The 12188-nt window shown below is 35.7% G+C and overlaps 1 protein-coding gene across 1 annotated transcript in view; it reads right to left on the reverse strand.

Moving 5' to 3' along the window:
- The window catches only part of LOC110038969, a 24939-nt gene that overhangs the window by 1673 nt on the left and 11078 nt on the right, over positions 1 to 12188 (reverse strand). The window contains 1 exon segment of the mRNA XM_020743901.1: positions 1 to 853. This exon segment is cut by the window's left edge and continues 3 nt beyond it. Coding sequence (XP_020599560.1) covers positions 1 to 580 — 580 coding nt within the window. The 5' untranslated portion in view covers positions 581 to 853.

A 12188-nucleotide genomic window follows, 5' to 3' on the forward strand; every position in this document is an offset into this window, starting at 1 on the left:
GAAAACTGCTAGCGCATTCAGAGGTTTTGGATGAAAATTCCAAAGAGCGATGAAAAGACCCTTCTTCATCAGCTAATTTCTGGGAATTGATCAATGTAGATTCTGACAATCCGGTCGATAGAGATAACTGGAGATCAAAGATGGGCTTTATCTCAGTTTCTTTAAGAGCATCTGTTGAACTTTTCATGAGACTAAACGAATTATCATTACCGAGATTAAGTTGAAAATTAAATCCCAGGTCAGCAGAGGTCCCCTCATCAGTATATTCCCTCACAGAAGTAATCGTAAATGCAGTTTGTGAGCTCCTCTTGCTTATGTCTGAAGAACTTGATGATTGACCTAAACTGAGAGCCAACGAAGCATGTTTGGGAAATCTCTCAGTTCCATTTCTCTCAACACGCTTCCTCTTTACCCCTATGAACTGAAAACATTTTTTATTATAACAAGAGGAGTCCAATCGCAATGCGACATCTGCGTCACATTCAGATTCTACTGGAACTTCGCTATGATTCAAAAAAGCACTTGAAGCATTTATATAAGGATTCCAATCAATGCCAAAGCTTGTGAAGCTATCGCTCATCACTTAAGGAACTCTTTGTATCAACCAAACTAGAGAAAAGAAAGTTAACCTGACTTAAGGGCAATTGTTAACACAAATCAGTGAGGGACCTTTTAAAAGGAGTCAAAGATGATGACACCTCCACTGACAAATCCTGACGTATCACAACGATCCATTGTGTAGAGGATCCGAGAAAGACAATGTAGTAGGTAGTGATTTTGGAGGTCGGTCTGGAAACTCTGGTCAATAACCGACCCTTTCGACATAAACCATCTGTGAGGCAATCAGCAGTTCCTGTTAAAACACATACAAGTTAGACGAAACCATGTAACATAATGATATCATGATTTATACAAATGAAAACCTACTTGAACAATCTTCATTCAAGAAACTACAAAAAAGAAGGGAGGTTCAGCATGAACATTTTTTTTTATTAAAATGATACATAATTTGGACCCACAATAGAGCTTCAACAGTAATCAGGCAAGCAGTAACAAAATAGCAGTAATAACTTACATGCTAGGGTTTTCCCATCCAACTATATTACCAAGAAAACAGAAAACAAGTACAGATTGAAACAGTCGTTCGTAAAATGCACAACTGAAAGAAAGAGTGCTTGCAGTAACTGTGAAAATTGAGAGCAACTACATTTTCAAAAATGAGAAGCCTGGAGAAATTATCATCCTTATTGCCTCTATTGTAATTTGGGCATCATTTGTTAAAATTAAACAAATAGCTTTTTTGTAATACATGGTAAGGTTGAATGCATTGAACATTTAACACCGCATTCGAAAAAGTCTCATTCGCTAGGTACACCCTCTTTTTCATTCTCCTAATTGTGAAAGTCTAATAAAGCACCTTGAAAAGCAGCTTGAAAATATGTTCACATTTGAATTGCATGTAATAAAGTAAGGCAATTAATTGAAAATATACATTGTTTAATTACTTTTTTGGTAGATTCCGCTCGATGAGAACGGATGCCAAGTACATCAAGATCATGCCACGATAGTGTTCAGCAAGGGTTTTTATGGTTTGAATAGTCTTGAATGTTGATACATCGAGTAGAGCATACAATCGATGAAAACAATATGTTAGCCAACAAACCAGGAATTTTGTCCCGTAAAAGACCCTCTTACACTCAAAGTTAGCAGCCGAGTTTGACAATGAAAAAGAGCTAAAACTAATTCAATAAATAGTAAGCTTCAGGAATTAAGTGTGAATTGAGGTGAGATCCGTTACCTGCCCGCCATGGTGGTATTTATAAACATTTCAATAGATCTTATTTTGGAACCAGGATGAAAATATACAATAAATAAACAAGACACGCGACGCCTAAGATCCATGTTGACCTAAAACAGCCCACAATTAATGATGGAGAACTTAGACAAGTCATCTTTAAGATCCATGTCAAACCATCATGCCCTTGGATGGATGCATGGAGACCACAAGCCTCAAGATTAATGCTAATGGAAATCTAAATAAGATCGATGGATTTTATGATGATGACATTGAGAATAAGGTTGAAGATAAGCTGAATAAGGGTAACATGTTCCTACACCACTAAAAGAGGCAGGATGAGTTGTCCGAGTCACCCTAGCTTTTCTTTCGTGGTCGGCTTATTTTTTTTTCTTTAAAATATTTGGCACAGCTTAATCTTCTGTCTTTTTCATCTAGTTGGCACAATCACACTCTGTTGGAGATAAGCAAGCTTCAGCTTCGCCTTCAGAGTCTGTTTTTGAGTTACTCTTTTGGGCTTCATTCCTTCGAGGATGTCCTTTCCGCAGTTCAAGAATTCCGAACCTTTTCTTGGTTCTATAGATACTATCCTTTCTACGGTGCAGAGGATTTTTCCTTACAGTAAGCCTTGAGATCGGTACCAATAAGATGTTTTTCACCAATTCAAAGCAAAGTGTTTCCTGTAAGTGATCATATAGTATATAAGCTAGAAGCATCACCCACATCAATCATCATTGTGTCAATAATTGACGAGTATTAATTCCAACATCCTTAATCAGTTGATTGGAATTAATCCATTGCAATTTTTATGGCATATCAGCTGCTCCTCTATTTTGAATTCATTTGCAAAATGTTTAAAATTAGGGTTCACCTAATTCCTATGTATTCACATATTAAATAAGTAAAGTTCAATTTTTACATACATACCACCCCATCCCAAGGTTTTGGCGATATGTAGGGTGGTCGTTACGTAACAATCGAAGTTTAGGTGTTTGAAATGTGAATACAAAGAAATTAGATGGTACGTAGGTAGATTTCCCCTAAAAATAATAGCAAGTACTTTGGTACTACGGTGATATATATGGTTGATAAACAAGATATATCACGGTTTAATTCATGTTAGACGAAAATGTCCCTCAATTGATGGAGTTTTAGACCTCGTCAATGAAGTACTGGAGAAACGAACCATGTCATTATTGAGATCCCTGGCAAACCAGTATGACCCTTCTAATGAAGAATATATACATGAAGACCAAAAGCCTCAAATTTAATTCCAAGGAAGATCTAAATTGGATTACTGGATCTATATAATGAAGATTTTAAAGTTAGTGTTGAAAAGGAGCTGAACTAAAAATCTGGATTTATGTTAAGATTGTATCAATCAATTATACTCAAAATAACCAACAATAATGGGAAAATCAAATATTATTTATGAACCAAATAGAAATTTATAACCAGACAAGTGAAGTGGGAAATATCAACAAACACGACACATTGGAAATCTGAAATTGTAACAAATAACAAGAGTGGAACTTAGGGTGGTGATGGTGATCGACGAGGGCTTGGAAGGTGGCGGGATGGTAGACATGGTGGATGTCAAGCAAAAATAAGAAAGACAAGGGTTTCCCAAGTTCCTGACAGCAAGCATACAACAGGTATCAATGTGGAACAGCTGTCTAGGATTATGACGACAAAGTGAGAGGTACGGAAAGCAATGACGCGAAGATGGATGGCCTGAATGGTGATGAAAGCGAGGAGGGAGTGTTGTTTAGGGATGATGGCAGCACAAAGAAGGGGGAATGGGGTTCAGGAAGGCAATCGGGAGGAGTGCAGAGTTTGGAAGGCGGCGGCAAGGTGGGCTGGAGAAAAACAATCAAGGAGGGTTGTTTTCGGGTGGCTGCAGCAGGTATGTGGACGGCGGCAGTGGAGGGAAGGATGCAGAAGAAGGGAAAGTCGAAGATAGTTACCACTTCGTAACAAGATAAAATCAAAGCATCACTCACCCTTGAATACATCCATAAAAGGGGAAACTGAAGCTGCTGATAGCTGTCCCGACAGAAAACAAATCAAAAATTAAACCTAAAACATCATAAATACAAATATATAACCCTAGGATAAGTAGGAAAGGACCTAAATCCAAATAGATGACAAGTTTATGCCTAGGAAGGCCAGTCGGTCCTTCCTATGCTTGTACCGAATGGTCCAGACGCGGTAATTGTCGTACCTATGCGGGGACACTATCTCTCTTTCATATTTTGGACACCTGCGACAGCCTTCTGAGGTTGGGGGAGCTTCGACCTCATTTTTCGAAGGCTCCTCGTAGTATGGTGTCAGATTGGACTTGTTGAAGGTGGTAGAGCTATTGTAACTGCCCGAAAAGTCAATCCAAAGTACATCCCCACAAAATAAGTATTCATCCTCCTTTAGCACAACTAGAGCTGGAGCGGCATATAGATGTATATTCTCATGAGTCAAACCTCGAGCAAGTAAATCTAAAATTTGTTTCTCCGACTCTCTATACTTGGAATGTATTTGATAAACAAATCTATCAAAAGAAATAAACCTAGCACCAAATCTATTTGGGAATACTAGTTAGCTCCACATATTCTCCACTGTGAATTAGTTTCACATTAGGCTTGAATGTTCTGTTGGGTGTACTCTTGCTCCTTGATCCTAAGGTGGAATTCTGCATGTAAGATGAGACGGCAACAAGACCTCTCCGCCTTCAAGGCTAAAATCTGAACATTTTGTAATGTCCGATAAGGCATTAGACAATCTCAATCCCCTCAGATATAGAATTCTCCTCGAACTCCACTAGCCCAAATTTGAATACATGTTACTCAAACTCAATTGTGTACACTTCTACTGAGAGATCTCGTTGTTGTAGATGATGAAGTCTCGCGAACAAGTCTTGATTGTAATGAATGGGCGGATACTCACGCTGCATCTCTAGTTTCATCTTTGGATCAGGTAGTGATTTTATTCTTCCCTTCATACAAGTGTAGATGCTTCAAATTTTCTCATCAGAGCAACACACTCTTCTTTAACTTGATGAAGGCTAGTTTTACCATTTTGTTCGGTGAAATGTCCTGGTACTCAAAGACACATTCTAGTGCCTCGCGCAACTCGATGAGCTTGTATGGATTCAAATATTGAATGTCGCCCTACACTCAAAAATTCTGGCTTCTCCTCTGATATTCCATATCAAATCTTTCGGGTATTAGTTCTTCATCAGTAGAAAATGCTCTATGGAAGAGATTAACTTCATCCTTTCGATCTGACAAATCACTGTTGTGGCTACGGATGACCCTTCCATATTATTCTCTCAAAGGCGACAAGCTTATATTGCACTTGAAGGATTTCCCTAGAAAGTTAATGGATATTTCATTAGAAATTTCTCATAAGCGACATAGTATAATTTTCTCCCGATCAGGTTTTCAACAACTATCTCCTCAGTAGCGTGGTTAGGGTTTGGGTTTGGGTTTGGGTAGGTGGAAGAGGGCGAACGGGGTGATATGGGCAAAAAAGAAATGGGTTTTCAATTTAAAAAATTCAACAAAGATGTGGGGATTTCGATAACCCTAGAATAGGATTAGGATAATGCTAGTTGTAATACCAAATGACATCAAAGTTAACCAAAAACAATGAGAAAACGAAATATTATCGATAAACCAAATAGGAAATTACAGCCAGACAACTGAAATAGCAAATAAAAACAGATACGAAATATAGGAAATCTAAAACTACAACAAGTGACAGCACAAACTCAACTAGGGTGGATCTCAGGGTGGTGGTGGTGATCGGTAAGGGTTTGAAAGGCGGCAGTATGGTGGACAAGGTGGTTGGCAAGCATAAAACAGCAAAGCAACGATTTTCCGGGTTCTGAACAGCAAGCATGCGGTAGGTGTCAACTTGGAACAACCGTCCAGGATGATGGCAGCAAAAGGGGATAACTAGAAAAACAGCGGCAGCGATGTTGGAGGGTTGTAACTGCGATGGCAGCGAAGTGGGAGGGCTATTTACAAGTGTTGATAGAAAGGGGAAGGGGAGAAATGGGGTTCTTGGGAGGCAGTCACAAGTCGGGAGGAGTGCAATGTTTGGAAGGCGGCGGCAAGGTGGACTGCAGAAAAACAGTCAATGAGGGTTGCTTCCGGGTGGTTGCATCAGGTACGGCGATGGCGACAGCCGAGGTAAGGATACATGAAGAGTGTGCATTTTGCATTAAAATATCAAAAATTTATAAAAAGAGAGCTAGAAAAGCAACACAAAAGGTAAAGTGTGTTCGGCATTGGCCTCAACCACACTCAAAATAGTGGGGTCACATACGTGAGCATCCCAAATAAAAGGTCAATCCAAAGAAAAAAGAGTTGGATTGTTACAATCTCTACGAGAAAAAAAATAAGGGAAAGTCGAGGATAGTCACCGCCTCAAAACGACATAGAGTCAGAGCACCACTCGTCCTTCGATACAATCCAAGAAGTGGAAACTGGATACACCAATGGCTGTCCCGACAAAAGACACAACAAAAACTTAATTTTAAATATCATAAATACAAATATAGAACCCTAGGATAACTAGGACTGGACCCCACTCCCATTAGGAGGCAATTCCATGCCTAAAAGGGTCGCCTGGTCCTTCGAATGCTTAGACCAAATGGTCCAGATACGGCAATTGCCACGCCCCTGTGAGTGGATGCTATGTTATATCCCAATTATGGACACCCACATCAATTAAACTTTGAGGTTAGCATGAAACCAAATGTAATGAATGAAACTGAAAAAAATCATTCAGATTATAAAAATAGGATAAGCAGAGACTTAGCTTAGAAAGACAGTCCATTACGTGCAAGTTATCATGTGAGCAAAAGTGTAGATAAGACCTAGTTGATTGTTGCATGGGCCTTGAAAATGATAATTCAGTTTGTTACCATCTTATTTAAGACAATAAAAAATCATAGCCTCTTAGAGATGACTATGATTTTCCAACAACTATCTCCTAAGAGGTAATTAAAAGGGAATCACCTCTCGAAAGAAAGTAAAGCAAAAATATATTAAGAATATAAAAAATGCCAAGTATAATATCTCATTGAAGATAATGAATCATAAGTGGTGTGCTGATTATTTGTTAAATGTGTATTTCAAGGTTTATTATTTCACAGCTATCAAGATGATGAGATGAATCCATAAAACAAATATAGAATTATACTACTTGATAAATGTTCTTACAATTTCAAAACATAAAAATTTAAGTGAAGATCTTGGAGATTCAAAAGTTTATTGGCGTAAGTGTAAAAGTTTTTAAAATTCAATGTACAAAATTGAGTAGAGCTTATCAAATAATCTCAAGGATGATAGATACATTATAAATTGATTTTATTTTATTTTTCCAACAGGTAAAGGTATTTCATGGGGTTAATTTTTTATTTGTTCCAATTACATCTTTATTAAATTATATGCATAAAATATGTTGATACTATTCTAATATATGCTCATAAGCTTAATTGACAAATTATAATAATGATCACCTATAGGTCATAACATACATATCAATAGCTGAAAATAGAGAACATCATATTGCATGGCCAGGAGCAGCACACCCTCAGTGTCATCTACATGGAGGGGCGCAACACATAAAAAAGACACATTATTTACTCCATGCATGAGCAATGGCACATGGCGCAATCCCCATTACACACAATAAATTGTTTTTTATGATTTAACATGAAAAAATAAAGGGAAATTTATGTATATACATTGCAATTCTTATGCATTTACATATCAAACACACAATTTAGAATTTAATTACATGATGCTCAAAATTTTAATATCACATCAAAAATTCAACAAATGTTAATTTTTTTAAAGTAATATACTGTTTCATGCATATTTTTTGATGTGATTGCGACAAAAAATATTATATATATATAAATATTAAACTTTTGGTGCTAAATATTAAATAGATAAGAACTAAGTGATACAACAACAACAACAACAAAGCCTTAATCCCACTATGTGGGGTCGGCTACATGAATCCTTTTTCTCCATTGCGTCCTATTTAGTATCATATTTTCATTTAGTTCTAGTAAATTAAAATCATTTTTAATACAATAAGCCCAAGTCTTCCTAGGTCTACCTCTGCTTTTCTTAACACAAGTCGAATTTAAAACATCTACTCTCCTAATCGGATCATCTAATGGTCGACGTTTAATATGACCAAACCATCTAAGACGACTTTCTCTAATTTTGTCTGTCACAGGAGCTACACCAACCCTATCACGAATATATTCATTCCGCATTTTGTCTCTAAGTGTAAAGCCACTCATCCACCTAATCATTCTCATCTCGGCAACACTTAACTTATTATTATGCTTCTCTTTTAAAGGCCAACATTCAGCGCCATAGAGCATTGCAGGTCTCACCACCATCTTATAAACCCTAAACCCTAAACCCTAAGTGATAATTATGAAAATTTCATAAAATCTATATATAAGACCTCTTATCATGCGATAGAAAATACTCAAAAAGGAATTTTTTTTTTCACTCAGACGCAATAAAGAAAAAAATGCAATGATGCCAAAAGTGAAAGGAGTTATGCCAAAAGCAATTGAGAAAGTGACGGAAACAAGCACATTGGTGTGAGAAAAGTTTCGATTTGCACAAACAAGTACATGAATCAAGATTCTTTCAATTAAAGCTCCTTCAAATCCCATAAATTATAACTATGCATTTTATAAATCACGTCCTAAATTTAAAAGATTATTTTCAAAAAGATACGATGATAATCTAATGTTTAAAAGCTTCTTCCCTTTTGCATTGGATTTAGGTTAGATACTTTTGCCCAAAAAATCAATTCCTTCTGTTCCGCATGTTAAGTTTTTTAAGATAACAATAAATTTTCATCCTACATGTGGTTTTCGGTTTTTCACAACAGCTAGTGTCAAAGAATGTCATGAGGTTTAGGCAAAACTGTAAGCCATGGTTGATGAGGATGGATTTGTGAAGATTGAAAAACTAGATAAAAAGATATTGACTACTAGAAGATACAAAATGAAAACTATTCTTTATGAGAAGCAGCTTAATCTTCCTCTCCTGGAGACAAAGTCAACATCCATGAGCCAGAAATTTATTATCTGTAGGGCAACAGGTGTTAGGAGCATGCACATATCACTTGCAAAAAAAATCTTGCTATTAACATGTTTTGCAAGTGAAAACCACAACAAGAGTGGAAATTATATTAGTGACGGAAGGAACCCCTACAGGAGACAGATACCGAATTCGTCCTAATCAACAATGTAATTCATTTAATTAATTAACTTCGACTATAAATTTTTATCTTGAGCTTAATTGCGTCATTGATTAAGAAACTCATCAAAACAGTAATAGTAGTTAATAGAAGCTCAACGAAGGCTAAAATCAATCCTAAACGAAGAGATCCAAAGACAACAACCAAGGTAAGGCTCTTATTCTTCCTCCACTTCTTCCACTTCTTCTACTAGGCATATTAAACAAAAGAAACATAATCATGTGAAAATCACACATCAAAGAAGTTAACAATAATCAAAGAAAAACTAATTCGAAAGCACATGACAATTAAGGTTGTTATTGCAGAAAGGAGAAACAAAAGGAAGAAACTACTTTCAAAGGAAAATTAAATAGACAAAACCATAAAACAAAAAGCTAGTGATTTCACTCATAACAGTGATTTAGTAAGAATCAATCCTTTGGACTGATAGTTTGACAGTCTTAAATGTTAGATTTATGTATGAATTTTCAGTCTATTTCACAGAGCAAGTTAATTCTGGTTATCATGTAGAGAGCAATCAGAATTTAACTATTTCCAAATATGAACCCTTAAGCATTATGGGAATTAGTAATATATAAATCAGAATTGGCAACATGGCTGTATTAAAGCATTACAAGGTACAACTTATTATAGACATGTAGAGAAATTCAAGTATAATTGAATAGAAATATGGAAAGATGAAGATCAATATAGCTTGACGTATAACATTTAGCCCTGAAGATTGTGGAAATCTTTATGCTGTTCCGCCTTGGCAATCTACAGCACTTGCAACTTTCCCACATGCTCCACCAACTTTGCAGGCACCTCCTCCGCTAAACATAATGCTCATCATTCATGTGATCAATTACTTTGCAACGCATCATCACCTTCCTACTTTCCATAAGCAGCATGCCATACACTATTTCATTGTTTAAAAAAACATTTTTCAATCATGAATTAATTTTAACCTATTTTCCCCCTTATTATGGGCTATGTTCCCTCATATTTTTCAACATGATATGAGAGCCACAATATTCTACCTTTCATCTTCATTACCATCTATCTTTCATGCGTATCTACGTTCCACATCTTCTAAAAAATCAAAACTCTTCCATTCAAGCATTAGTAAGTTGTTTTGTTTAAACCGCAATGGCGGTTAAATACAAATTTGACATAAAAGAAGAACCTCTCCTGGTGTCATCTCCTGCTATTAATTAAGATCACATGAAAAAACCAATATCCTAAGAAGCTTCTTAAAGTCAATGATTGTCCAATTCAATACAAAAATTGTCTACACTAGCAATCATCATCCGTATGATTAATTAAAAAATAATATGGCCATGAATTCTTTCAATGTAGAAAATATAAATGCACAATCCTAGATCATGGATTCTGGAACCTCTGATCAATGATAGAGGATGCCTCCTCAAATATATAGTCAAAATTGTCAATGGGTTAACATATCAAGTAATTAGCATTGGAAGAATCAATGCAGCTCTCTGATTCACAACTCCACTCCCTTAATTCTTAAATTTCATTCACCCTATTATCAATCAGCAAAATTATCAAATATATGAATTGTAATGCAAATTTTCTTTCTACTCCTAGTGAAGTTCAAAATAGGCGCTTAGAAAGGATAATTAGCAAATTGAAAGAAAATATCAGCCTTCACCTACTAAATTATGAAAGGGGTGCAATAAAGCAAAAAAACAAAAACTTACCTCGATAAATATCATCTTTTAATGAATGTATAAACATATTGTGGCACCTTTGCTTTGGGGCCCAAATTTTGTCTATACCTAAAAAGTTTATTTTCTACTTATTTCATCAGCACAAAAATTGCAATGTTTTAGTATGAAACTTGTTCATTATCTAAGCACACTCAAACATCTTACCCATATCATCCTTATAAATCCTCCCAACCTTTTGTAACCATCCTTAGTGACCTTTTGGGTCCCATCTTGAGTGGACATTGTCTTGAGTGCTAAGTACTTTCTATCTTTTATCAATGACCACAATAGAACCTCTTAGATTTTTCTAATAAAAAATGAGTATAACACCAATTTTATTGTTTAAAAAGTTCACACTTTCATAAAGACCCAATCTAAAACTCAAGTTCATGTATTCAAGACTAAGAATGGAAAAGAATATTTTAATTACATAGTTAAAAAATATTACCTCTAATAAAGATTTTTTCAAAAAATTTTTAGATATTGTTCAATCAATTAAAATCTCTAGTATCATTCCAAATTACTACAGGGTGGTTGTCATTAATAACTCATTTTTGTTGCATATTTCATTAATTATATCAAATATTTTAAAATTTAAAACTCCATGCATAATCTCACAAAAGAATATCCCAAATGTAAACTTATCTCTACTAATCCTCCCAAAATATTCAACTATTTTATTTTTGTGCATGTTCCTTCTCATCAAAGAAGTAGACCAAATTTGAAAGCTATAAAATACTTTTTCATTGGCGACTCTCCTTACCAACAATGCTATAAATGTTGGTTTCCAATATCAAAAAATTATAATGCAGCACTATTGATGTAACTGAATTCCATCAATGGGAGGACGTACCTTGGTGTATGTTTTTTGCTGATGATATCCTTCTCGTGGATAAAACGAGAGAAAAAACCCAAGAAAAACTTGAACTATGGAGGTCTACATTGGAGTCTAAAGACCTTCGTTTAAGTAGAACTAAAACTGAATACATGGAATGTAATTTTAGTAGTAATAGCTCTAGTGACAGAAGTGTGACTTTGGGTGATCAAATTATTAAAAGGTGTGAACAATTTAGACATCTTGGGTTCGTTGTTCAAAACAATGGTGATATAGATGGGGATGTTAATAGTAGAATTCAAGTTGCTTGGTTGAAGTGGAGGAATGCTTTGGGCCTTTTTGGGCCTTTTGTGGCCTTTTGTGTTATAGAAAAGTACCGCTTAGACTGAAAGGAAAAATTTATTAGACGATGGTGAGACCTGCAATGCTCTATGGCGCTAAATGTTGGCCTTTAAAAGAGAAGCATAATAATAAGTTAAGTGTTGCCGAGATGAGAATGATTAGGTGGATGAGTGGCTTTACACTTAGAGACAAAATGCGAAATGAA

The sequence above is a fragment of the Phalaenopsis equestris genome, unplaced genomic scaffold (genome assembly GCF_001263595.1).
Source record: "Phalaenopsis equestris unplaced genomic scaffold, ASM126359v1 Scaffold234598, whole genome shotgun sequence".
Lineage (NCBI taxonomy): Eukaryota > Viridiplantae > Streptophyta > Magnoliopsida > Asparagales > Orchidaceae > Phalaenopsis > Phalaenopsis equestris.